General features: G+C 50.4%; 3 protein-coding genes across 4 annotated transcripts in view; 2 read left to right on the top strand and 1 right to left on the bottom strand.

The window, feature by feature from the left end:
• Nucleotides 1-1,109: 1,109 nt before the first annotated feature.
• UTP11 (UTP11 small subunit processome component) lies at nucleotides 1,110-10,861 on the bottom strand. The gene is made up of 8 exons (XM_021683737.1): nucleotides 10,685-10,861; nucleotides 7,219-7,280; nucleotides 5,913-6,015; nucleotides 5,403-5,516; nucleotides 4,815-4,908; nucleotides 4,593-4,723; nucleotides 2,430-2,540; nucleotides 1,110-1,722 (listed from the first exon to the last, which is right to left on the bottom strand). Exons 1-8 carry the CDS (start codon nucleotides 10,745-10,747, stop codon nucleotides 1,639-1,641), a joined length of 762 nt encoding a protein of 253 aa, XP_021539412.1. The 5' UTR covers nucleotides 10,748-10,861; the 3' UTR covers nucleotides 1,110-1,638.
• Nucleotides 10,862-15,209: 4,348 nt separating this feature from the next.
• FHL3 (four and a half LIM domains 3) lies at nucleotides 15,210-22,754 on the top strand. Its single transcript, XM_021683735.1, has 6 exons — nucleotides 15,210-15,352; nucleotides 19,826-20,178; nucleotides 20,267-20,441; nucleotides 21,406-21,575; nucleotides 21,671-21,857; nucleotides 21,985-22,754. The coding sequence occupies exons 2-6, from the start codon at nucleotides 20,023-20,025 to the stop codon at nucleotides 22,137-22,139; spliced, it is 843 nt and encodes a 280-aa protein (XP_021539410.1). The 5' UTR covers nucleotides 15,210-15,352; nucleotides 19,826-20,022; the 3' UTR covers nucleotides 22,140-22,754.
• Nucleotides 22,755-23,348: 594 nt separating this feature from the next.
• The window catches only part of SF3A3 (splicing factor 3a subunit 3), a 28,005-nt gene continuing 23,880 nt past the window's right edge, over nucleotides 23,349-27,473 (top strand). Inside the window, exons 1-4 of one of the 2 annotated variants that reach the window (XM_021683733.2) lie at nucleotides 23,349-23,449; nucleotides 24,520-24,579; nucleotides 26,596-26,933; nucleotides 27,220-27,267. In XM_021683733.2, coding sequence (XP_021539408.1) covers nucleotides 26,838-26,933; nucleotides 27,220-27,267 — 144 coding nt within the window. In that variant the 5' untranslated portion in view covers nucleotides 23,349-23,449; nucleotides 24,520-24,579; nucleotides 26,596-26,837. Of the gene's footprint in view, nucleotides 23,450-24,519; nucleotides 24,580-26,595; nucleotides 26,934-27,219; nucleotides 27,268-27,473 lie in introns of those variants that run through there. The other variant, XM_044913978.1, reaches the window with a different exon arrangement.

The following is a 27,473-nucleotide window of genomic DNA, read 5'->3' as shown; positions in this document are numbered from 1 at the left end:
GCGTCACCTGTGGACATAAAACCCTGGTGGTGTGTTCATGTACCAGAGAGCAAATAGATGTGCATGCACCTGTGTTTATGAGGTCTGAGCTCTACGTATCTTGTATGTCTATTAATGTGAGACCCGATCAAGTGTATGTACCTTTGTGTAAATGTAAGCTTCCAAAAAAAGGCATTAGGTATACTCCTTACCTCCTACCCAGTAGGGACAAGGGACAGAGCCAGAGCAGCAGTATCAAGCTGTTCTGTGCCAGGAACAGACTGCTGCTCAGTCCTCCCACCCCTCTGACCAACACCCATGGGATAAATCCCTTCCCTGGCTCAGGACTCAGCCCCCCAGACCCCCATGTCATAAGACCATCAACATGTACTTAGCTCACCCCACCTCCCCAAGAAGTAAACACACAGACTGGGAAGCACTTCCTTCCTTAAGGCAAAAGCTGCTAGCTTCTATTCCCCAGCCCTTCTTCCTATTTTCCAGGGCTCCCAGATCTAAATCCACTGGGTACACCCTGAGGAAACAGGCTTTCATTTTAGGCTTTGTACAGGACCCTAGCAGTCATAGGAACATATTAAGTTTTAATGATGATTTTCTTCCTTCCTTCCTTCCTCCCTCCCTCCCTCTTTAAAATCCAGGCCCAGCTGTTCCCCACCCCCCCCAGAGGGTGAGGTGTAAGCAAGCCTCCCAGAACCCTGTTCCTCCCACATTTGCTCCAAGTATGCTCAAGTCCTGTCTTGACAGCCTCAGCCTACCACCCCTACATGGGCAGGGAAGGGTGAGACTCTGGGAAGAAAGCTGCTACACATGCCCTGGAGTCCCTATCTCCAGGGCAAAGGCCTGTATCAAGCCATTTATAGCCTTGGAATCATGAGTTGGCCAGAAGTGCAGAGGGCAGGAACAGAGAGCCAGATCTGTCTGATTTGAGCTTCATCAATAAGGAGGTGTCACTGTGGGTTTCTATCTGTACCTATAAAGTGTAAGAGAAAAAAATTCCTCCTTTGCTAACTTATGAAGCCATCTGAGTATCTAATAAACACAGAAGGAAGGAAGGTAAAATCAGTCTACCCACTACATAAAACATGCAAACAATAAAAATATTTTAATTTTTACTGTGAACATATATTACTTTTAAAAAATTTAGTGATGTAACAAAATGGAAGGGCTAATTTAAGTAAAAAGGATATGAAATTGTTTGCTGTAATTGTAACTACAAAACACAAAAATAAAGCAAAAAAAAAACAGAACATGCCTTTACAGAATGGAGGAAATAAACCAGAACGTTCACATTATTGTTCACCTCCAATACCCTAGCTCCTAGCACTGATAACTACTTGGTGTTCTCCAGTGAGTATTGGGATTAGAGATGAATTCATTCCAAATCTGCCATGATGAGATTATATAACTTTCATCGTGAAGAAAATATACAGGTATATAAAAATAAGACTGATTTCATACCCCAAAAACAGTAAGACAAGGGAAGGGGCTTTAATGTTATTCACAGAAACGTATCAAATGCCAGATCTATAATAAAGTTACAAACAGAAAAAACCATGTCGTTCAGACTAATGGAATGTGAAGTTACTGGGGAAAAAACAGAATTATTCTCCATGTGGAATGACAAAGCTTATCTATACCACTTCAACGTTTTCGACGACTCTGGAATTTGTAAATAGCTGGAGAGTTCACTGTTTGTTTCTTCACCTTCACCTTCTGAGTTTTATCCTACAAAAGAGTAAAAAGCAGGAGAGCATTTTGTAAAACAGGAAGGTTAATAAACTACCTATCAGAAAGGCCCTAATTTAGCCCTTCTCAAAGTGCAAGAGAGACAAGGCCCACGACCCTCAAGTATCCCCAGATGCAATGAATCATTTTCTCTCCTGGGAATCTAGAATGCTCCTAGTGTGTAGAAGATCTTGGAAAAACTGAGGAGAGAGGTACTCAAATCATTTTTTTGTAGGGCATATTCTCACATGGAACCCTTGCTGAGAAAGGCAGATCTGAATGATCTGCAAAGCTGAAGAATCTGACATTTAAAGGAACGACAAGAATATGAACGGGGCATCGTATAATCCCTAGCTGTGCTATTTAACTACACAATGTTGTCTATTTTTAAACACCAATACACTGTTTTGTTAACCTGTTTAAATGTTACACATAGCTGCTCATAAGCTATAAAGTTCATATGCTACCTGATCCTACCCTTTGCTGGTCCAAAGCACTGACTAATAAGCCCCTTATTACCCTTCTTAATCGAGGAACATTTCAACACTGTCAGAGTAATAGACACTGGCTCAAACCACTGCCCCTGAGGAGCAGACATTTTCACTGGGGTTGATTTACACACAGCTGAAATCCAGTTCCAGTTAAGACCTTTAAAAGGGGAAGGGAAAAAAAAACAAAAAGGAAGGGCTAAGGCTCTCTCTCCTCACCAGAAGATCTTTGCGTGTTTGAATTTTCTGTGCAATAACAAACAATTTCTTCTCACGTTCAATCCGCTGTGTCAGGCAGTTATACTGCTTTTGCCTTTCTTTAGCTATCCGCTGCGGAAGAAACACATGTTTTCATTAACAAGATAAAAATGAATAAAAAACTGCTTTTTAATCCACTTAAGTCCAAACGCATAAATGGTTTCATCAACTCCCTTCTTACTCAGAATCAACACAACAAGGGACTATAAAGTTGTCCATTTTAGGAACACCACATTCTAGAGCTAAACAGAACCTTGGAGACTTGCCCAGGGACACGTGGTTCACCTGGAACAGAGTCAGGACTGTCCCGCGAGTCTCATGGATCCCAGGAATCTTTCCACTACTACACTAAGCTGTTCAACCTCTGTGTGAGCGTCCCGGTTACCTAAGGCAATGCAGGAATGAACCAGTCCTGGAAACCCGACACAATGTGAACAAAGGACAGAAAGGCCACTGGGCAGTGTGCTGGTGTCTGAGAACCACAGAACTCAGAGAGAAGGACTTTTTCGGTAGAAGTTGACCTGAGAATACTCCCTGCTGAATACCCCTCAAAGGCCAGTGGTCCTTAAATTTGGGGGAATCATAAACCCCTGAGAAACTCATGAAAGCTTTAGATTCTTCCTTAAAATAAATATGTATGTGTGTTGGTACAAATCTGTGCAAACATATATACCTATTTGCACAAAACATCAGTGTGGAAAGAGAGCGTTCACAGACTTCCTAAAGCCCATCCACAGACTGCCCACCCCTCCAAGTTACAGGTTAAAAATTCCCTTGCAATCCACCCACCAGTAGTCTTAATGAAAATATTTTTGCTCTCAACAAAACAACTGAAACAATACCACTCGACAAAAATGGCAAGATCCAAACCTTCCCAACTTCTCAAAAGGCATGTTGGTGAACTACTCTGTTTGGAGCACTAATCTCTTTAGGGACTACCACAACACTTGAGAAGTGTTGGTGACACAGCTAATTGAAAATACAACTAACTGACAAACAGGATTATCACGAGAACACTAGTCAGCCGGCTCCTCAGCTGGAAGTGTTATCTACAAGAGGGGAACTATTACTGGGCTTCAGATTTAAACAATTCACCAATTCTAGCATAGTCTCACAGCAGTGGTTTCAGACAGCTTTTGTTTTCACTTTATTACACAGACTGTCAAATTTATGGGATTACCCAATATAGTCAAACTAATTAGGGGTATTTATATTACTACAGCAAGTTTAGCTGCCTCTGAGCTAGAGAAACTGCTGTGAAATTAAACATTGGAAGCAAAGCTGATGCGGTGTAAATGATTCAAATCAAAACAGAACAGCTGTCTGCTTTAAACACATTGACAGCATTTTTTTAAATGAATCAGTCAGAAGTGAGAGTTCAACTCCAGAAGGCTTTGAGAAAAAGCATGTCTTCTGCACAAACCCAGTTCCAGCTACGGAAAGCACCATAAAGAAAAGTCAATACAAGATTTTGGTTACAAATGCATAATATGGGGGCGCGTGGGTGGCTCAGTCATTAAGTGTCTGCCTTCGGCTCAGGTCATGATCCTGGGGTCTGGGATCGAGCCCTGCATCAGGCTCCCCACTCAGCAGGAAGCCTGCTTCTCCCTCTCTCACTCTCCCTGCCTGTGTTCCTTCTCTCGGTTTGTCGCTCTCTGTCAAATAAATAAATAAAATCTTAAAAAAAAGATGCATAATATGTAAAGATTTTTTGAGATATGTATTTGCTGCTGAAGATTCAATATCAGAATATACCAAATCCCTTAATCTTCAGTGGCCCCTCCTCTCTCTGCATCAGTCACAAGCCTTAAAAGCACAAAGCCCAGAGTGAGAGGTGGGATTCAAATGCAAATCTAAAAGCCACACCCTAAGCTGCCCACCACTAGGCAACAAGTCCCCCAACCTTAAAAACTAAGGAACAACAACAAAAAAAGAACCCTCCTCCACTCCCATCCCCATCATCAAATCTTCCTTCCACTTTTCTAAGGGAACTTCATGAGTTTTCCTCAAATTACTGTAGTAAATGCAGTGGAAAAAACAAAACAAAAACAAAAAGCAAAACCCAAAACAAACAAACCCTAGATTCTCCTAAGCTCAGACCTGAAAAACAACGGAGAAAATTACCTTCAGTCGAGTCTGCTGGGTAACCCCCTTCACTTTCTCCTTCTGCAAGGTCTCTATTGTGGGTCTGTTGAAGACTCTGTCAACTAGTTCCGGGGCTGTTCGCAGGTGAGTGGCAACATCAAACCGCTCAACTGAAAGTCAAGACAATTCTTAAGGCACCATCTAACACCAAACACAGACCAACATGCTAGACTGTCCCAGAAACCCTCAAACATTTCATACCTTCCTTTTTGGTGTCAAAAAAAAATACATGCTTATTCTGCTGCTTCCCCTGGAAATCCAGCAGATGGAGCTCTGATTTTAGTCTTTCAATTTTCTAGAATACAGAACATGATCTCATTTTACATTGGGTTCGTCCAGGGTATCAGAAATGAATGTGCACAAGTTTAAACCATTTCACATCATTATCACGAGCCACCAAAAAATGTTCCTCATTCTTTTAAAGGAAAAGACAACTAAAATTTACCAAGCACCAACCACACGTCAGGTACTAGGCTACACATTCCACAAAACTCACTTAACATTCCCATGAGATAGAAATGAGGAACCATCTCTCAAAAAGGTTAATTTGTCCATAATCATGGGGCTAATAAATGGCAGAGCCAGAATTCAAACCTAAGTGAGTCTCATTTCCAAACTTGAACTCTTTCCACTCCACCATACTGACTATACTTCTAAATCATTATCACCATCAAGAAGTACTTTAAGTCTGTAAATGCCAGAAGAAATCAACTTATAATTTGAGACCAGTGAATTTGTATTTTTCTTAAATAACAAAAATACAACAGAACAAAGGGTTCCAATTATTACCTTAGCTTCTGCAACCCTTTTCATTTCTATGTATTTGACATCCTGGGTTCTCATCAGTTTGAGTTGTTCTGGAGTTACTTCTTCCTTAGTCTCCTTAATAACGTGAACTCCATCCTAAAAACCAAATTTAAGACATACATTCCCTATTAGATTAAAATCACAAATAAGTCGTTAACATAGCCCATGACTGGAACAAAGACAACCGAATGCCATATGCCACAGCGGTCCAATGCACTAAGCCCCTGAGATGCATGTTCAATTTAGCACCCTGTCATCCATTCTCATCCACTCTAAGAACAGCTCCAGGCATAAGACAACTCAGATTCCAGAGGAGAAATGCATGCTGTTCAGGAAGGGGCAGTTTGCCTTGGATACTGACCAAGAACACCTGGACCAACTGGAGAAGGGCTAAATAAAGGCCAAGGATCCTTCCTCTCCATCTCTTCCCCCATCCTTATTTTCTTTAATGACGTGGAGCTCAGAATACCAACTGATCCATAAGGCACCCACCTGGAGTTTAACCCGAGTCATTTTATAGTAGAATTCATCTGGATTTTTTTCAAGAGCCTTCTTCCGTAGAGCTCTGAGGTATTCCTGCTTTTTCCGGTAGTCACTAAAAGGTTAAATGAGGTTCATAGCAAAAACAAAAACAAAAAACCCACAATGAGCAAACTTTATAAGCATCTAAGATTTAAACAAAATGAAACCCAAAAAAGCCAAAGCAATGACTAGATTTGATCCAGACTCCATAGTCACTGATGTTGAGCTACTGTCTCTGTAGGCTCCTCTCCTAACCCAAAATTCACCTGAAATTAACATCTCACATGTATTAGTGTCATTTACCTCATTACAGGGAAACACCAAACAAAGCACACATTAAAGCTCATTAGACAGGGTTTTAAAGCAAGCTTGGGCACCAAGTGACCAAATAAGATTCAGAAACTCCACAGTGCAACAGAGCACACTAACTAGAATCATGACTCTGGAGCCAGACTATCTGGATGAAAACCTGGAGTCCACCATTTCTGGCTAAGTAATCCTGGGTAAGTTATTTAACCAAACTGTATCTCAATTTAATCTGTAAAATGGGTGTGATAATAATAGCATCCCAGAAGGTTGTTGGGAGGAATACATAAGTGTAAAATTGCAAGTCTCCACAACACTGCCTGGTGCAATAATAGCACTCAGTTATCATTATTAGCCTTAAAAACTCTGGGACCCAGAGCAATCCACTTAATCCATCACCATCTGTACCAGGAGCACAAAAGGACCTCAGCTGACAAGCACAGCATGGTTAACAAACAATTATAAAGTATTCTGCAAATAAAGTGCTAAAGAAGAAGAATGGGGGTAATTGTTTTATAAAATGTTTTCAGAGTTCATTATCACCCACGCTCAGTCTTATGAATCCATCTTTCACATCTCTTCATTCCACACCACACACGCAGTGATGTAAGAGACTCAACAACTGGAATTTTAGATCATATCTTGCATTTCAAGAAAAGAAAAAAAGATTCAGCTTTTGGCTCAAACACCAAGGCAGGAACAAATCAAAGCCACTCTGAGAAAACTAACTAGAGCAACATAATAAAAAAAAAAAAATTTCACAATGCAACTACAGTTAAATAAATTACGCTCTGCCCAAACAAAGAGAGATGTTTAGGGTCAAAGACAAGTATGTGACAGGTTGCCAGAGTTTTGGCCATTTTATCAATGGCAAGAAATTATCCCCTGTCGGACACTTGGGCAATTCAGCTGCAGTGCAGGGAAGCGGTCAGCTTTCTTGGCAGCACCCCTACCAGAAAACTGAACTCACTCTGCACGAAGTTTGTAATCTTTCTTTTTCTCCAACAGGCCCAGATGTTTTCGAAAGCCGGGCTAGAAGACAAAAGGAAAAAAAACAGTGCTTAGTTCCCTCAGCAAACACATACCCAAATCAACATGACACCTGACAGGAACAAGAGTTTCTGGAGTGCTCAGTAAATCCATGTCCTTGGAGCCAATGTGCTACCCTGTTCCCTCCCCTCCCCCAACTGGGCTCTGCCCCAGGATGAGAGGTACCATACAGACGCCAGAGAGGTCACAAACACTGCCATAGTAGGCTTCCTGGCCTATTAAGGACAGAGAGAGGCAACAATGACTCGGCACTAAGCAAGCAGTTGCCAGCTGTACTAAAATTACTACAGACTTAATCCAAGGGTTTACAAAATACTATGAAGGGAAAACATAATAACAGGGAGGCAACTGTGGCAAGGGCACTAAATTTAGTCTGGAGAAGGGGGTTCAAATCCAAGCTTTACCTCTTAACAACCTGTGACCTTGGGCAAGTCACTTAACTTCTCTGAGCTGCTGTTTCCTAACTATAAAATGAGAATAGTTGTACCTGCTTCTCATGGTTATTCATGAGGATTAAATGAGCGTCTGTGAGTGGTAGTGCCTGCATATGGCCTGGCCCAAAGCAGGTACCCAGCACATTACTGTTACTATTATACCTTTGGTAAGAAGTACGAGAGAAAAAACCGAGTGTGATACAAAATACTTTCTCTGACACAGAACTTGGATAGCATGGAAGGCACAAGGATTACATCTTGGTATTATCTTTCTACAAGCTATTTGTTGAGCAATTAATACATGTCTGTCTGTGCTAGATGTTTCTGCCCACAAAACAGTCCACGTTTATTAAGCGCTTACTCTGCTACAAAGCAATCTGCTATGCTTGTTACATACAATCTCATTTAATCCCCACAACAAACAAGGGAAGTAGATAAAACACACAACTGTTACCCCAATTTTCCAAAAGGGGAATGAGGCTTGCCCAAGAACACAGAATAACGGGCAAAGCTAGAACTAGAACCCGTTCCATATGCGGCCACAGTCTGTGCTCTTCCCCACCACACGAGACTGCCTCCTCTTCTGCTCTGAATAATCTCAACTTTTTTTAAAAGATTTTATTTATTTATTTGACAGAGAGAGACACAGCGAGAGAGAGAACACAAGCAGGGGGAGTGGGAGAGGGAGAAGCAGGCTCCCACTCTCCAAGCAGGAGCCCGAAGCGGGGCTTGATCCCAGGACTCTGGGATCATGACCTGAGCCGAAGGCAGACGCTTAACAACTGAGCCACCCAGGCGCCCCTGAATAATCTCAATTTTTGAAGAAGTACATACACTTCTCTACGTTTAAACTCGTCTAATAATTTAGATGAGATTTTTAAGTCACATTTTTTATCCTTGAAATGATGCAATAAATTACTCAATAATTAAAATAACACCAGAACTAAAAACAAAACAAACCAAAAAAAAAACAACACAACAAACAAAACACAAGAAACAGGTGTTGGTGAGGATATGGAGAAAAAGGAACCCTCTTGCAGTGTTGCTAGGAATGCAAACTGGTGCAGCCACTATGGAAAACAGTATGGAGGTTCCTCAAAAAGTTAAACATGGAACTACCCTATGATCCAGGAATCACACTACCGGGTATCTACCCAAAAAATACAAAAACACTAATTCAAAGGGATCTGTGTTATAGGAGACCTAGCACTGCATCTGAAATAGCTCACCTAAGTACACCTACCCTCTCCATACAAAACATCTTTGGTATCTCACCCACCACCTCAGTGAAGGATCTACAGGATAAAGTCCAAACTTGACCCAAACATGGAGTGCTCTTATCAACATGTTTAACCGCCTCGCCAGCATGGCCTTCTCCTCACCTCTCCCACAAACACCCTCTATTCCTACTCAGACATGACCATGTCATGCTTATGGCCAGCCACAGAAGCCCTGTCTTCTCTGTTAATCCAAATCAACTACCTACAACTGTGACTTTGGACATATTATTCAATCTATTTAAGCATCAGAGTCCTCATTTAGAAAATGAGGATAACAATCCACCTCACAGACATGCTGTAGATTTAAATGACATAATCCTGTACAGCTGCTGGGCTGTACCTAGCATACTGTAAGTGCTCAAAAAGCTGTTATCATTGCCTTTCAAGTCCAGCAAGTTCCATCGTGACGCTTTCCCTCATCATCGCTATTCTTCCACTTCAAATTCTTCATTTGGCATTTTTCATGTGCCATCTCTTATAAAGGTGCCTCTTTATTCATCTTTTAGTGGCCCCTGGATTCAAAACATGCAGCCTGATTCCTGGCTTTGCTGCTTGCCAGCTACAGCTGTACGTCTTTGGGCAAGTTAACCTATCTGAGCCTTAGTTTCCCTATCTGCAAATGTGAGAAAATAGTAATACCTACATCCACACAGTGTCGAGAGTTAAATGAGATGACAGTAAATTTGACAGCACTTTATTTGGCTCCGGCTCACAACAATTTCTATCACTACTTCTACACAGGTCCACAAATAGGCTCAAACAAGGTGGCAAATTACACTATTGCTCCCAGCACACCACGGAGCACACAATAAGTGCACAATAAATGTCTGGGCAGCAAGACTGAACTGTGGTCAAGAGGCCTTAGTTCCATCCCATCAGTCAGCAACACAACTTTGGTCGCGTCCTCCTCTCTCTCTTCCCTAACTGCGAAATGAAGTTCGACCAGATATCCCTAAGGGCCTTTCTGGATTGGTTATGATGTAATTTCTAAGCACAGTGGAATGGATACACGGATTCTTCATATACTGAACTAATTTCTATTCAACCTCCTCAACACAGACACACCCTCCACAGAAGTCCTACAACTGTTTATCCACCTGAATTTGGTGTTTGTGACTCGGCAAGTCACTTCAGCTCCTGGGACCTCAGTTTCCTCATCTGTATAATGGGGATGGAAAAAAACAAAAAAACAAAATTACAGTGTGAGACATAAACAAAAAGCGTATGTGGAAGATCTTCATGGATTTTGCACAAAGGCCACGCCTGACGGTGTTAACAACGTTATCATCACCAATTTCTTCGGTCACAGCCCCCTTACGCAGCGGACAGGGCTGAACGCCCACAGATGGGGGTTCCAGTTCCAGCCGGTGTGCGCTTTGACCTCACCTTCCCCCCAGAAGGTCACTTTACACACAGTGTCTCACCCAATTCCCTCAGTGAAACCTCGCAAGACAGCCCGTGTTCCTTCCAGAGTGAGAATAACGACCCCCCACCTCGCCAGGCCGCGAGGCTCCGCCCTAGGCACGCCGGCGTCGTTAGGATACACTTGCTTATATTTACATGCCCCCCTCGACGTACACAAGGCACCAGGGCCCGCAGGTGGAGAGAGGGAGAGAGCGAGGGTAGCACACGAGGCCACGGGCCGGCGCTTGTGGGGCCTGTGCGGTCCTACCTGGCTTCGCTCTCGGTGTTCCCGCTGCCGGGATTTAGCCGCCTTCCGAAAAGCCGCCGCCATGTCGGCTCACGCCTGGAGAAGCTCAGTAGACAACGCCGGTCTCGCACCGCCTCAGCCGCCGCGTCCACCGACCGTGCCGGAAATAGGCCAGGACCCCAGATGCTTAGAACGGCCCACTTCCTTTCCGCAGCCTATCCGGCGCCTGCCTTTCCGGAACTACGTCCTCCAGCAGAGGCGTCCAGCTCCAAGCTGCTTCTGGGAAATGTAGTTTTCTAGGTCTAGTCCCGTGACTCTGCAAGAGTCAGTTCTCATTCGCCAGAACTTGTGCACGTTTACCGAGATCTCGTTTTCGCGCTCGGTTTCGCGTTGGCACCTGGGAACACGTGGCTGGCACTGCCCTCGGGCTGAGCTGTGCTTGGAGTGCGCGCATGCGCAGTCACCTACTGCTCTGCTCCACTTACCCTATTTACGGGGTGCGTTTAAAGGTACGAGTCGTGTGAATTTTACGGTGTACCAGAAAGAGCACTCTATAGTCTGACAGGAGACCTTAAAACCATGTTTGGCTCTGCCACTTACCGGCTGTGTGACTTTTGACAGGTCTTTTGACTTTAATGAGCATCATTTTTCTCGTCCATAAAACAAGGATAATAATAGTGTGCTCTGCTTGCTTCACAGGACCGTCAAGAGGCTCACAGTTGAATGGAGGAGTTCTATCCCGGCAGTAGTTAAAAACTTTGAGTCCCTCACACCCTCAGGGAATGGCTGGCTGACAGAATGAGTGTCAGAGGCAGTACAATGTAACGATTAGGACCAAAAACCATAGAGGTGTGTTCTAATCCTAACTGCCACCAGCCAAGGCAAAATTAGCTTCAACAAACCTCCATCTCCCCATCTAAAATGTTAGTAATTATAGTATACCCACGGAATGGTTGTAAGGATTAAACGAACTAATATGTTTAAAGTGCTTAATGCTGTGTTCACCCCTTAAACGAGTTCACAATCAATTGGAGCAATGGTTGTTGTTATTACTAAACCTACCAGTAAGGATAGAGAGAGGGTTGGGCACAGCAGGACACTTCAGAGGCATTTGGTTTCTTTTCCATCACATGAAGCTAACCCTCAGCGAGTTCTGTAATTGCACGCATTTGTCATGACAGAGCTCACCGCTCCAGCCGAGGCGCTCTGAGGAAATCCTCTCCTCAGTCCCCAGAGGTGCCTGGAGTCCAGTAGACGGGTGGACACGACAAAGCTGAAACTGCTGAGATCTGCCATGTGAAAAGTTTTTTCCTGCCTCAGTCTGAGCCTTTTGCCCAATTCAGGTCACAGACATTAACAAACTTCCACCTCATTTGTGACTTAACCATTGAAAGACAAGGCCCTTCATGATTTGGCCCACTATTCCAGCCTCAGCTCGGTTCAGGGGACCCAGGAATCAGCCTTGGATTTGAATCGCACATCCACCACTATCAGCTTGGATTTGGGGCCACATTGTCAAATTCTCTGAGCCCCACATCCTACTGTATCAAATAGTGATAATAATATAACCAACTCATATGGCTTTTGTGAGAACCGAACGAGGCAATGACTAGCATTTAGCATGGTGCCCTGCATGTAGTGGGCATTTAACAGGTTAGCTCTCCCACTTCACCCCCCCCAACCCTGCATACTTTGTAGAACTACAAAGTATTCTCTACACCCTCTACACCCACAGAGGCTTGGGGTCAGGAGAATAGTGTTTCTGGGCAATCTGAAAGAGGGTGTCTGCAAGCCATGAGGCCTGGCAGGGGCTCCAGGCAGCCCAATGGGTAAGAGTGGGCAATAGGCCCAGAGAAGGAAGGAAGTTTTCTCACTGGGGAAAGGAGGGCTTGTGATCACAAGCATCAGGGAGTGATTCAGCACCCAGAGGAAACCATGAGAGGCCTGTCAGTTGTCACTCAGGGCCTCCTTTTAAAAAATGCTTCCAAGATGAGAGAACAGCCAGGAGACCCGGAGCAAACCCCCTTCCACCATGAGATAAGGAAGGGTGTGTGGGTGGGCGAAGGGACAGCCAGATCCCACTCACCCAAGGCTAGTCATCCAGTGATCAGTCTCTTCTTCCAGTCCCTGCTCAGACACACCTGTTCCCTAGAGAGGGGGGGAGGACTGATGGGAAATGGGAACAGGGAGTCCATGTGGCTGATCCCTAGACCTCCCTGGCGCACGTAGTCCTCCTGGGCTAAGGGAAATGTGAGCCCACTGCAGAGCTGGAAATGGAGAGGGGAAAGGACATAGCCCCTGCCCTACACCAGCGTCCCTCCCCCAGGCTGGGTCAAGCCAGAAATCTAATTTTCTCTGGCCTCCAGGCTTCCAGTCCAAGCAGCAGAACCTTAACACTTGGCCGTGAAAGGGAATGTGTTGCACCAGGCGAGTCCCACATATTCAATACCTACTGTGTACTCTCCTCCAATACTCATGAGAATGCTGGGAGACAGGGAGTCAAGCACTCTTAACGTATGAGCAGACTGAGGTGTAAAGAGGTTGAGTGACAAAAGAGGCTGCAGGGCCTGCCAGTTAAGCCCTTTTTGGCATAAGGAGCTTTGACATTTGATTGTGTGGATTTGAATCCAGCCTTTGCCATTATTAACTGTGTCGCCCTTGGCAGGTTTGTTACTCTCTCTGTACCTCCATTTTCTCATCCTTAAAATGGGGCAAGAATACACATTTCATACAGTTGTCGGATAATCAAGAACATTAATTCTGTGAAGTGTTATATGCAAAGTGCTTAGGCAGGGACTGGTGCAAAGAACTCAGGAAATCCTGGCTCTTATTAAGGCTGTTCAGCAGAGATTCAAGCCATGAGGAAATACCAGAGACCCCAACTCTACCTTTGATCTAGCACCTTCCTTATTCAGTCATAATCCTTCCCTCTCTGAAAGCTGCTCATCTTTACCCTCCCCTCACCCAGAACAGATCCCTCCTTGTCATCTACTTCAACCAGGCAATATTCCTTGCCCTCCCCAGGGCTAGGAGTCGCCTACACCTACAAGACAAAGCCCAGAGAAAGGGCCTACCCATGGGCAAGTATCTGTGATCCAAACTGGGGTAAAGGGGAGTTGAAACTGAAGCAGTGTCCGTCATTGTCATTCATTCATTCATCAGATATTTATTATGTGCCAAACTTTGGGGGTAGGTACTGGGAATGTGGTAGTGAACAAGAAGGACTCAGTCCCTGTCCTCAAGGCACTGACAATCTAGGCATCAGGAACAATCATAAATCAATTAGTTTGATTTTGGAAGGAAACCTGGCCTTGAGGGTGAGTTGGGACCCAGGAAGGCAGGCATATGATTCAGAGATGGGAGAGGAAGGTATTCAGGAACCCCAGCCTGGGAGGGAATGAGTCTCTGCTCTGAGAACTTGGCTGGACCCAGCCTGGGGGATGGGAGAACCTCTGTGGGCACCTGAATCTCTACTCTAGATGCTGAGGTTATTTCTAGGGTTGGTTTGTTGTCTCTTGTTTTGCAAACAGCACAGCAGAGCCTCCTCCTCCCTCCCCCACCCTTCTAGATGAGGCTATTTATGCCTAGTGACAAGCCTGAGGATCCCAGGGGGGTTGGCCTCAAGGACCTGGAGGGGCCTTGTGTCCCTGGCAGGCACCAGTCCTCCCTCCCAGGCACAGGGAGGAAGCCAGAGGATTGGAAACTGTAGAGGTGGGGGAGGAGAGGTTCCCTCCACTTCCCTCCAACAACCCTGCAGTGCTGATGGGAGCACACTCTTCACACCCCTCCCTGAGAAACTCAAAAAACCATGGGGCCAAGGATTAGGGTCTCCCCTGGGCTTCAAAGGTCAAAACTATTCCTGGGCACTGTGGAAACCAAGGCTGAACTTCTCTGTCCCAGGGTGCAGCTGGAGGTGAGGAGGTGGTTACTTCTGTTTGTGCCACTCAGAGTTGTGAAATCAAGCCCTTTGAAAGTCAAGGCCCTGTCTGGGGTTGGGGGTCCTTGTTTCCAGAGAACACCTTGGTTCCCACTGACAGGGCTGGGACAGCAGAATCTAAACCACCCCCTCCTCCAGGCTTGATTAAGTCCTCTTTTACAAACCCGGTCTAGGTGTGACCCCAGGGGGTAAGCTGGAAGGGGGGGAGGGGAAGAGACACGAAGAGGCCATGAGGACTCTTGGTCCCCAAGGGACCTTGGTCGGCTGGGTCCTGTATCCCTTGCTTGAGATGGAGTACAGCAGTCTCCCGCTGGCTGCCAGTGGGAGTAGGGGAGGGGGGGGAAGGCAGGGGGAGAGGACGGGGAAAGCGAGGAGGGGACGGGGGCGGGGTCCTGGCCGCCCGGAAAGGTTGAGAGAGCCCGGTTAGACTGGGCCGGCCGAGGGGGCCTGGAGCGGGCTCCAGCCCACAGAGGAGGTGTGGGCGGGGTCTGGCCCCACGCCTGCGGGATGCGGGGCCGGGGCGGGGTCCGCACCCCGCGGGCAGGGGCGGCCGGGGGCGGGGTCCGGGCGGGGCGGGCCCCGCGCGCACTTCCTCGGGGAGGGGTTGGGGCCGCGCTCCCACTCGCCCACACAGTCCGTGTGCAGCCAGCAGCTTTGCGGAGCTCGGTCGGCCCCCGCTCTGCCCGGCCCGCAGGTACGAGCCGCCGAGGGACGCGCGGCCCGGCTTCCCCGCTCCCGCCGCCCGCTTCGAGGTGAGCTCCCCGCCGAACCCGGCTCCGAATCCCGGCTCCCGGCCCCGCCGCCGCCCCCTGCTCCCACTCGGGTCCGGCCGCGATGACCGGGGGCGCGCTGGGAGCGGGCGGCGCGGGGTGCGCTGAGCCCCTGAGGGCGCCCCCCGGATCGCACCGATCCTGGCTGCCCGGCGGGGCGGGGGCTGCTCCGAGACTTGAACGGGGAGGGGGCCAAGTTTGAAACGGAGAAGCCAGAGTAGAGCGAGGGACCGGGAGGATTCGAGAAACTGAGGCTCCCAGAAAGCCCGGTGGAGCGAGACCAAGACGGGGACACGAGCGACAGGCTTAGACAGGAGGCTGCAGGGATACCCGAGGAAGGGACAGAGAGTTGGCGGTAGAGTCACCGAGAGGCAGACACGAGGCATAGGGACCGACCCAGGTTTTGTGGAGCGAAGCATTTGAAGGAGAAGCATGCATTGATCCCAGTGAACACGTTGTAACCCCCTTCCCGGGGCTTTGCAGGGTCCTGGGCAAGTGAGGGGCCCTGAAGCCTAAGCTTCGTTAGCCTCGTGATAGATCAGCCTCTGTGAGGCCTATAGAGCCGTCCAGAAACTGGAGACAGACACTCAGGAACAGAGGTGCTAAGAGAGAGAAGGGCTGGGAACCCCTTGGAGACACTCAGATACCAAGATTTGGGTGTACAGAGGTAGAAATCCGCAGAGGGGGGCGGTTGGGAGATAACCAGCCAGAGATACACACAAAACATAGACAGCTGAAGTGTGCAGAGACAGACACGCTGAGTGGGGCAGAGCTGGCTTTGATGGAGGCGCACTGACAGCTTCCCAGACAGACCTGGAAAGGCTCAGGCCTGAAAGACTGGGAAGCAAGGATGTGGGCAAACAGAAACTCTGGGCCAGCCAGGCCCCTGTGAGGCAGAGGACCTGAGACAGACTGAGATCAAAAAGGAGCCCCAGGCATATACCAAGACAGCCCCAACTTATTTTTAAACTCAAATCTTGGACGCTGCTTCAGCCCTGGGGGACCCAGGGTGAATGAACTGTTCCTCTCCTGTCCCCAAGGCAGCTGCTGGATCCTGCTTCCCACCCCCCTGCCCCTAAACTGCTCTGACTCCCAGGCCCCATGGGGGGAGGGAAAGGGAGAAGGGAGAGTTTGGGGTTGGTGCCTGATAGCAGGAGGTGGGGGGTGGGGGGAGTTAGGTTTCTCCCCTTAAATCTCCTGTCAGTTCCTGGGAGCTGAGGGAGGGGTCTGATCTGATCCTGACTCACAGCTATGGGGCCTGGCCAGGGTCCTCCTGGACAGTGCAGGGTGGAGGGGGGCAAAGGAGTTGAGCGGTTGGCATGGGTAGTTGGAAAGGCTTCTGGGTGTCTTCCAACAGCAGAGTTAGCAGCTGGGGGAGAAGAGTGAGACTCCAGTGCTAGGGACATCACCGAGTATCTCCTGTACCCCTGCTCTTAAGTGTTGACCACCCCCTTTATCACCACTGCAGCATTTTTGGGGAGAAAAACAGGAAAGGGCTCCAGGCTGGAAAGCAGAGAACCTGGCCTCTCTGAGACTTGAGTGACCTTGGGCCTGGCTTGTCCCTGGTTTCTGTGCTCAACTGTAAAATGGGAATGATAGCCTATCCTGCCTGCCTTTTGTGAGATCTGGTGAGATGGTGGATGGGATGGCGCTTCGTGAGAGGCAGGGCAGCATGCAGCTGTGTGTACCTGTGTACCTGTGTGAGGGGTCTCCCTGGGGTCAGGCTGGCCCCACTGATCTCTTCAGCCAGCCCCACGGCCTGAGCGTCTTCACTTCCCCCAGCAGAACTGGCGGGAGGTGGGGGGGTCCCTCTTTGTTCTATCCCTGGGTCTACCCCGAGAATGTCCAGGTCAAAACCCAGGCCAGCTCCCTGACCCAGGCCTGGCTCAGAAACTTGTTTGACCCCTGTGTGAGCGAGGGGCTAATAATAAAAACGCCGACGGCTACCATTTATTGACTACTCACTTTCTGCCAGGTGCTTTCCAAGCACCATTTCAGCCTGACAACAACCCCAGGAGTAGGAGGTAGGCTTAGATAAGAAAACAGGCCCAGGGACCTTAAGTGACTTGCCCAAGATCACCCAGCTAGTAAGCGAAGAAGTCAGGATTCAGACCCACATGCCACATTTGGGCCTCTATACTCCACATGTTGCAGCCATTTATCCAGCCATTCCGAGCTCTGGGAGGTTCACTGGGATGTGCCAGATGTGTGTCTGGGTCAGGTGTAGGGGTGGAGTGTGTGTGTGTGTTTGTGTTTATTGGTGGGAGCAGGGGCTGAGAGCCATCTGGCAGACTGGGCAGTCTCCCCTGCACCTCCCCCCCACCCCACCAGCCATGAAGGAATATAAGACTGGTTCTCTTCAGTCCCCTAGCCCTGCCAGGGAAAGTGGGAGGGAGTTGGGGAGGGAGGGAGGGGGATGGGCAGGGACAGGTGGGCCTTGATAATGCCCTTCACTCTGTCCTCATTAGAGCGCAGCTGGACAGACTAGGGGACTGGGGGATTCTGGGAAGGAAACAGAAGCCATGCCCATACCCTATTTGGGGTGCCCCTGTCTCAGAGTGGTGACTGCCTCCCAGGGGGTGGTCCCAGGGCTAGCCTGGGCCTGGGAAGGTGATGGCTGCTGTGGGCCAAGCCAGGAAGGAAGGAAAAGACTCGGGCCCTCCCAGACACACCATGGCCACACACTCCACCTGTGTGGCCCCCTGCTGCCCAGTGGCTGACAGCCCAAGCAACCCTCAGATGTTGGGCCAGAGGAAACCCAGGCCTCACTGGTGGGGAGCGGACCAAGAAGGAGGGCTACCCTCGACCCTACAGCATAGCCCTGCCCCAGAATCACCTCTCTGAAGACCCCAGCCCCCGGAGGCCTCCTGGCCTGGCCTGGGGTACGAACTTCATATCTTCCCCCGCTGTACAGAGGGGCAGCTTTGAGTTCACAAACCATCCCTTCAAGAGCCAGGCCCTCCAGGCTTGGGGCGTTTGCTGGCGCCTGGAGTCTGAACTCCAAGCCAGAGCAACGTTTCTTGGCCAGAATTTCTCACTGGGGGTGGCTGAGAAAAGGAGCACTTTTCCTTCAACTCGAGCCTGGGCAGGCTCTGGGGACTGCCAGTTACTGGGGGTGTGCGGGGGGGGGGGGGGGGGGGGGGGGGGGGGGGGGGGGTAGTGGGTTGGTGGGTTCCTTTGTCCTTCCAGGTTCCTCTGCAGCTGTGAGAACATCCCCTTCCTATGAGGCCTAGTGGTGCCTCTCCACCCAGCCTGGGATCCCAGCCCTTAGAGAGCAGGCTTCATGATGGAGGACGCTGGGGGTGGGGAGCTCTGAATCTGGGGCTAGAGACTGGAGTCAGGGGCAGCAGAAGGGACTGGGAACCCCATTTCCCTGCCCCCCCCCCCCACTCCCCATGCTCCTGTTCCAGAGGCAGCTGTGTGGATGACCTCATCCCGCAAACATGCTTTGTTCCTGAGAAAATGGAAAGTGTCTGAGGTTTGGTGGGGGCTGGGTGTCTGCAGCAGCAACCCTCAGGGCTCCCCCCATGCCTGACTCCCCACCCAAGAGGGGGCCTGATTGGGGAGAAAATGTCTTCTGTGGCTCCCACTCTCTCACCCTCCACGCCGCCTACCCCAAACCCTCAGAAACCGGAAAAGCCAGGGAGAGGCTGTTTCTCCCAGAGGCAGGGGGAGGGAAATAATGACCCAGGCGATTGGAAAGATGGGCCAGGAGTGATGCCTGGAGGGGCATGCTGCGTAATCCCTGTCTTTAGATCCCCTCTCCCTCCCCAGGCATCTCATCTCGGTTCCCTTTTCTCCACCCCTGTGGCTGGCCAAACCCCACATCTGGCCGTTGTCGTCCTGCCACAGCTGCTGTGCAGGCCAAGGCTGGTGTGACCAGAGACCCAGCAGGGGCTGCAGGGGGCTGAGGGCAGAGGGTCCAGCTGGGGAAGCTTGGCTGGGTCCAGCTTGCAGGACTTCCTTCCTGCTTAAACCTAGCCTGAGCCTCTGAAGTCCTTGCTTGGGCTGACTCTCCCAGACAGACGGACGGACGGAGGCCCGAGGTGACTTCCATCTCCACCATTCAGGGCCCAACATCCCTCTAACATTCCACTGGCTCCTGGACCGGGAGAGGGCAGACACAGCCCATTCACATCCCTAAGCTCCTCATTCCAAGCTCTGGGTAGAGGTTCCATTTTCCATATCCCTCGGGCCCCTTCCTGGGAGTCAGGAGAGGGTGGGAGTGCTGTTCCTTTGGGATAGAGAGTGGGGTGGCTCCCTGCCCCGGCTCTTGTCCCCTTGGGGACAGTAGGGACAGTGGAAGCTAAACTCAGGCTGGGGCAGGAAATGAGTCACTGACCCAGGAAAAGCCCCCTCCCCCCAGATCTGCCAGGGCCCAGATAAGAAAACAACTTCTGCTTCCTGATTTTTTCCTGACCCCTTCTCTCCCGCCCCACATGCTGTTAAATACAGAAATAAACATGCAGGACTCCTGGGTTTCCAGAAGCACCCCCTTCTTCATCGCCCGCTGTTCGGACCTGGCATTTCTTAGGCCTGGTCTCTTGCTCTTTCTTTTAATGCAAAGAGCTTTTGCAAGGGGCTAAGCCACAGCCCCTCTGGGTGATGCGTGCCCCACCTTTGGCGCCTGGCAGGGCTCACTCACAGCCACCATGAGCGAGGCCTTTGACTGTGCAAAATGCAGCGAGTCCCTGTATGGCCGCAAATACATCCAGACGGACAACGGCCCCTACTGTGTGCCCTGCTATGACAGCACCTTCGCCAACACCTGTGCCGAGTGCCAGCAGCTTATCGGGCATGACTCCAGGGTAAGGGCTGGACCAGAGCGGGCAAGGAGTGGGTGGAGGCTGGGACGGAGGGGCAAAGGTGCCAGCGCCCCTGCCATGCTCCCTGCAGGAGCTGTTCTATGAAGACCGCCACTTCCACGAGGGCTGCTTCCGCTGCTGCCGCTGCCAGCGCTCCCTGGCCGACGAGCCCTTCACCTGCCAGGACAGCGAGCTGCTCTGCAATGACTGCTACTGCAGCGCCTTCTCGTCGCAGTGCTCGGCCTGCGGCGAGACCGTCATGCCCGGTACGTGCCCGGGGACGCCGTGCGCGTGCCGCCCCGACGCAGGCTCGTGCACGGCCGAGGGACGGGCACCTGTACGGTACATCCAGGGAGGCTTAGTGTTATAAAGACCTGCACGCACGGCATCTTTTTGGAACTTGAGCGCATACGGGATCAGTCCTGCCTGTACGCGCTTGGGATATTAGCGTGCGCGGGGACTGGCACACCCAAGTATATGCACGAGCGCTTAGCACGCGCAGGAACGGACCCGCTTGGTATGTTCCTGAGGGTTTAGCGTGTGCACCTGTGGGCTTACCATGTACGGGCAGACTGACAAGCTTGAGACACACCCGGGGCTCAGCATGCATGAACACCTGCGTGTTTGGTACGTGTTGGAGCGAGGAGTCCAATGAGACCGTCATGCTTGGCGCATCGGGGCTTGGTGTATGTAGAGACAGATCAACAGGGCCTAACATGTGTCGTGACCTGCGTGCCTCATAGATATGTAAGGGCTGAGGACAGGTGGAGAATGACATGATCAGGAGACACCAAGGCTTCACATGTACTGAATCCATCAGGTCCAGGGCATTAGAACTCTGTCGGGGGTCTTTGTGGGTGTGGCTAAAGCCATCATGTCTGGTGTAGAAGGACTTAGTGTGAACTGAGTCATCATGCCTGCGACTGCGACATGGAGGCCTGGTGTATGCTGACATAGTCATATCTAGCACATGTGGGGACTTCACATATGCCAGATCCTCGCATCTAGATTATGGGGGCCTAGCATGTGCCCAGTCATGTGTGTAGCATGTGCGGTGTTGGGGGTGGAGGGTCGCATGTGCCATGTAGGTGGCAAGGGTCCTGCTCCATGTGCGTGGATGCCACCCTGCTTAGGCTCTGGGAACAGCAGGGACTCTCCTCAGGGGTTAGCAGAGGGTGGCCCTCAGGAGCTTGGGACACAGCCTCTGAGTGGGACCCCTGTTCCCCACAGGGTCCCGGAAGCTGGAATACGGAGGCCAGACATGGCATGAGCACTGCTTCCTGTGCAGCGGCTGTGAACAGCCGCTGGGCTCCCGTTCCTTTGTGCCCGACAAGGGCGCTCACTACTGCGTGCCCTGCTATGAGAACAAGTTCGCTCCGCGCTGCGCCCGCTGCAGCAAGGTGGGGGCTGGGCCAGTGGGGTGGAGGGTGAGCAAGGCTCCGTGCCGGGGTGGGGATCGCCATTCCCCTCCCGCTGACCGATGCTGCCCCCACAGACGCTGACACAAGGTGGCGTGACCTACCGTGACCAGCCCTGGCATCGAGAATGCCTAGTCTGCACAGGGTGCCAGACGCCCCTAGCAGGGCAGCAGTTCACCTCCCGGGATGATGATCCCTACTGTGTGGCCTGTTTTGGAGAACTCTTTGCACCCAAGTGCAGCAGCTGCAAGCGCCCCATCACAGGTGGGACAAAGGGTCAAAGAGCATGGCGGGTAGGGTGCAAGCAAGGGAATGGGATCTGGTATTGGGCGAGGCTGAGGGACAGGACTGCACTCCGGATCCACAGAGCTAACCTCCAGCCTCCCTCCAGGACTCGGTGGAGGCAAGTATGTGTCCTTTGAAGACCGCCACTGGCACCACAGCTGCTTCTCCTGCGCCCGCTGCTCTACCTCCCTGGTGGGCCAAGGCTTCGTGCCGGACGGAGACCAAGTGCTGTGTCAGGGCTGCAGCCAGGCAGGGCCCTGAGCCAGGACTCCTGGGCCCAGGGCCTCCCAAACCAGGGCTCCAGGACTGAGGCTCCTTCTCCACACCACCTTTGGGACCCAGCCCCTCCCCAAACTGGGGCTCCTCCTGGGCTCCAGGAGTCAGCTTCCCTGCTCTCGCATCCCCAAACTGGTACTCCCTGACCCAGGGCCCCCCAACCTGGATCCTTATGGAGCCTCCATGATTCAAGCCTGGACTCCAGAATTCAGCCCTCTCCTCACGGTTTGGGTCCCAGACCAGGCCCTCTCCCCAAATCAAGGTTCTAGACCCAACCCTCCAAACTGGACGCTGGGACCCAGGCCCCCTTCAATCTAGACTTCTTTCCAGAGACTTTAGGTCTTCTGTGGGTGCCTCAAAAGTGGACTCTCCTCAGGCTTGATCCTCCCCACCCCCATCCCACCCTATCCCCGGGGCTGGGGTTCTCTGGGCCGCGAATCAGGGGTTCACTGTTTAAGGGGATCCTAGAGCACAGGGTTTTGCCCAGTCTGTGTCTGGCGAGTGTTTTCTCATTTCATTTGAGCTCCATTTTTGCCCAGAGATGGGCAGAGGGGTGGGATTGGTTCACCCCCCCTTCCAGATTCTGCAATAAAGCAGTGTGAGGAAGCGAAGGCCTCTGTGTGTTTGTCTGGGGGTGGCGGGGGTGGCGGGGGAAGGAAGGTTCCCTCACAGACCGGGAGACTCAGGCTCTTCCAGACCTCCTCTGCGCATGGCAAAGGAGGAAGCTGCTGGGCCACGGGGTGGGAAATCTCCGGAGAACGGGGATCCCCGCCGCTGCTACCGTCCCTCTCAGGCTTAGCCAGCCTCCCCGCTGCTGGCAAAGGGCTTTTTCCCCCGGGTGGGGGAGGGAGGGGTTTGGGGGAGGTCCCGGACGGGAGTGGAGTTGGCAGTGGGTTCCCCGGTCCAGTACAAACCGCCCCCCTCCCTTAGCAGCCCTTCCCAAATCCCGCAGAGCACCCGATGCGGATTCCCAGTCTGGGCCCAGACCCCCAGCCCCCTTCCCCCTCTTCCCGAGGATTAGCGGAGGCGGCCCGGGATCCGCTCGCGGCCGCACGTTTTTTTGCCAAAAAAGGCAAGGATGCAGCTGCACGCGCCGCGGGAACATCTGGATCCGATTCCCGGCATGAATGGGTCACGGCCCCGCCCCGCCGTGATTCAGGGGCGGAGGCGGGAATGAGCGAGGGGGGCTGTCCCCCAAAGTGGAGAGATGGGGCGGAGCGCAGCTCCTCTCTGCCGGCGTCCGACGCCGGCTGCCCCAGCCCCGCCCTCGGCTCCCGACGGTCGGAGGCGCACTGGTGCGCACTCGCGAGGCGCGCGGCTTAGGGAGCTCTTGGTCCCGCCCGCCGCCTCCTGGGGTGGGGGACCAGCGCCACGGTGCGGGTGGACCCTCGCGTCCCCTGGGGGAGGGGCCCTCCGGTCCGGCCGACCCGCGTGATCATCTGTATCTCATACTAAATCCTCCCAGAAATCCTATGGGGCGCGCATTTTTCCGTTTCACAGAGGTGGAGACTCCCACTTGTCAGTTCCCCAAAGCCACCTAGGTAATCATAGGTGGATTCCTTTCAGACTGCCTCCCGGGCCCGATTCGAATCCTAAACTTTCTGGGGCTGTGGTTGACATTTTCAACAAACCTTTACAAATACCCACCATGTGTGCTTATAATTAGTAATTACATGTTTACATTTTTGTCTCTTTCTCCCACCGGCTTCTACGAGGACTGCGCTCGCGCCTGCCTTGCGCACCCTACTATTCTCAGCTCCCGGCACTTACTACTTGTTCAATAAATACTTGTTGAGGAAGAGTAGTCCAAGCATGGAAAACAGCTGATGCAAAGAACCGGAGGCCTGAAAAAAACATATGGCGCTTTGGGGAAGCAGCAGATAATTTCATTTGGAGGAAGTGCCAAGAGACTAAAATGGCAGGCAGAGGCCAGGTCACAAAAAATCAAATGCCAAGTTAAACAGACCTTACCCTGAGGGAAAAGCAGCCAGTGGAAATGTTCAAGCAGGGGCATAAGATGATCACTCTGGCTACAGCATGAATAATGGATTGCAGTGGTAAGATGAACAGGCTCTGTTGGAAGCTGGTGCACTGGTGGAGGAGAGAGAGAAAGAAGCCAGTGGCATCGGGTGGAAAAGACAGGACTTGGTGACTGGCTCGAGGGACTGGAGAAGGAGAAGGTTTTAGGGAAAGGGAGGTGAATGGTTTTGCTTAAGTGGTCCACCCCGCTAAGAGGAAGAGATACACAGTTACCGTGTCACTGATTTCAAGAGAAACATTTTTCAGATTTAACATCTTGGAAATCCAGATGCATTATATAATAGAAGATGTGACATAGTTTAATAATTTTTCCTTTCTTTCTTAGTGGGACATAAAATAATGGTGGAGTTAACATTTGATGGCATCTCATATTTGATGAAATATGGTAGATCCCAAACCCTACCAAACACACACACACACACACACACACACACACACTCTCCTGCCCTCTGGTGAGTTTTGCCAGGGGTGCTATCTAAGGTTGAAATCTTGCTTACATTTTTAGGTATAAATATAACCCTCACAACACCCCATGAGCAGGCAAGACAAGAGTCATTATCCCTTTGTTATTTTTCAAACTTTAAAAAACAAAAACCAATGCATTCTTATTGTAGAAAAATTGGAGAATTACAAAAAGTAAAGAGATTAGGTAAATCGCTAATAATTCCTTGACATATTATAGCCTCCTGGTTCTTTTTTGTTAAGCATGCATGTGCATATATGTATTTTCATTTTGAGTTTTAAGTTTATTTTTTAAAATGCAAAAGTGGGACGCCTGGGTAGCTCAAATGGTTAAGTGGCTGCCTTTGGCTCAGGTCATGATCCCAGGGTCCTGGGGTTGGGCTCCCTGCTCAGTGCAGAGCCTGCTTCTCCCTCTCCGTCTGCCATTCCCTCTGCTTGTGCTCTCTGGCCCTATCTCTCTGTCAAATAAATAAATTAATAAATCTTTAAAAAAATTAAATAAAATGCAAAAGTAATATATGTATATGTTAAGGAAAAAACCTTTCATTCTGGGTATACACAAAGAAAAGTTTCCTGTACCAGATCTTCTGAGGTATCTCCTCATAAACAACCACTGTTTACTGTTTCTTGGATATCCTCACAGAAATAATCTCTTTGTGCATCTATTTTTATATACATTATTATGTGTCTAGATCTTTTTCACTTTGTGTGGCCATCTTCCCATTGAGTTCATATAGATCTTTTTTTTTTTTTTTTTTTTAAATTTTTATTTATTTATTTGAGAGAGAGAATGAGACAGAGAGAGCGAGCACGAGATGGGGGAGGGTCAGAGGGAGAAGCAGGCTCCCTGCCGAGCAGGGAGCCCGACGCGGGACTCGATCCCGGGACTCCAGGACCATGACCTGAGCCGAAGGCAGTCGCCCAACCAACTGAGCCACCCAGGCGCCCCATATAGATCTTTTTTTAACAGCTTTATTGAAGGATAAGTTACATACCATAAAATTCACCCACTTTGAGTGTACAACTCAATTACTTTGAGCAAATTTAATAGAGTTGCAGAAGAACTATCTCCACAATCCAATTTTAGAACATTTCCATCACCACCAAATTTGCTGTCACTTCCAATCTCATTTCCAGCCACAAACAACCACTCATCTACTTTCTGTCTCCATAGATTTGCCTTTCTGGACATTTCATCTCGATATACCCTATGTCATTTTTTGCGTAGGGCTTCTTTTTCTTAGCATGATGTTTTCATGGTTCGTCCGTACTGTAGCATTCCTTTACTGCTGAATAATAGCCCACTGTATGGATATACCACATTTTGTTTAACCATTCATCAGTTAATGGATGTTGGGGCTGCGACAGTTTTGTTGATTATAAATGATACCACTATGACCGTCTGAATATATGGACATGTTTTAATTTCCGCACCTAGAAACTTGATTCATTCTTTTTTTATGGCTGTATAGCATTTTGCTGCTTGGATGTACCTTTTTTTTTTTTTTAAGATTTTATTTATTTATTTGACAGAGAGAGACACAGCAAGAGAGGGAACACAAGCAGGGGGAGTGGGAGAGGGAGAAGCAGGCTTCCCACGGAGCAGGGAGCCGGATGCCGGGCTCGATTCCAGGACCGTGGGATCATGACCTGAGCCGAAGGCAGATGCTTAACGGCTGAGCCACCCAGGCGCCCCCACATGTGAATTTCTTAAAAAAAAAAAAGGATTACTGACAAGGACACCGAGGTCTAGAGAAGGGAAAAACGTTGACTGAGTCACCCTGAAAGCTAAGGACTCAAGGTCCGGTCCCCCAACTCCCATACAGGTTCTTCAACTACTCCTCAGTCTATAATGTCCCTGCCTGCCCCGGGGGCCTCATAAAACCCTGGGAAGCCGGCCCCTTCACCTCAGCATCCTGAATTTCTGTACGCCCCCTAGAGGCACTTGGAAATCGCTCTGCATCCCTCCACCACACCTCCGGCCAGCAGGGGGCACTGCTGCCACCTCGATAGCACAAACTGTGTTCACTTTGTGATGCTCCCTTTTCTTCGGACCCCGAGGCACTTCCGGCACCGCGGAACTTTGGTGCAGCCGGACGCTCAGCGTGGGGCGCGGGCGCGCAAAGCGGCAGGAGTCGTTTCCGGCCGTGTTGGTGGTTGAGGTGCAGCGGCGGAGGGAAAATGGAGACAATTCTGGAGCAGCAGCGGCGGTATCATGAGGAAAAGGAACGGCTCATGGACGTCATGGCCAAAGAGATGCTCACTAAGAAGTCCACGGTGAGTGGGGCTTGAGCAGAGGCTACGTCGAGGCTGGGCCCCATCCCGGTGTTTAACCTCAGAGAGCTTTCTTTGGTCCCGAGACCCTCCCGCGCCCCACTCCCGGCTCCCTCCGGGGCTCCCTCTCAGAGCTGCGGCCGTGGTAAACGCCCCCCGAGGCCCAGCGACCCCCGAGGCCTCGGCTGCCGCCGCTGAGACCCGGGCGGGTAAGCTCCGCCCTCGGGCGGCCTTTCCACCTTCAGAACTCCGACTAACGGCGTCTGTGTCACCGTTTGCTTTTCTCCAGCTCCGGGACCAGATCAATTCTGACCACCGCACACGGGCCATGCAAGATGTGAGTGCCCCGCTGTCCGCTTCTGTTTGGGTCGGGATGAGGTGGAAAAGAGAGGGGAGGCGGGGTGCGGGGTCTCAACATGAGCCCTGGCCAAAAGTAGCCAGATTGACCAGTCGCGGGTTGTCTGCCTGGAGATGTCCTCGCGGCTACCCAACCCGAGGGTGCTGAACTGCCCTTCCTCACCTCTGTGAATGGGACCTCTTATT

Source organism: Neomonachus schauinslandi, chromosome 4 (genome assembly GCF_002201575.2).
Source record: "Neomonachus schauinslandi chromosome 4, ASM220157v2, whole genome shotgun sequence".
NCBI classification, from domain to species: domain Eukaryota; kingdom Metazoa; phylum Chordata; class Mammalia; order Carnivora; family Phocidae; genus Neomonachus; species Neomonachus schauinslandi.
This window is presented reverse-complemented; position numbering and strand designations above follow the sequence as displayed.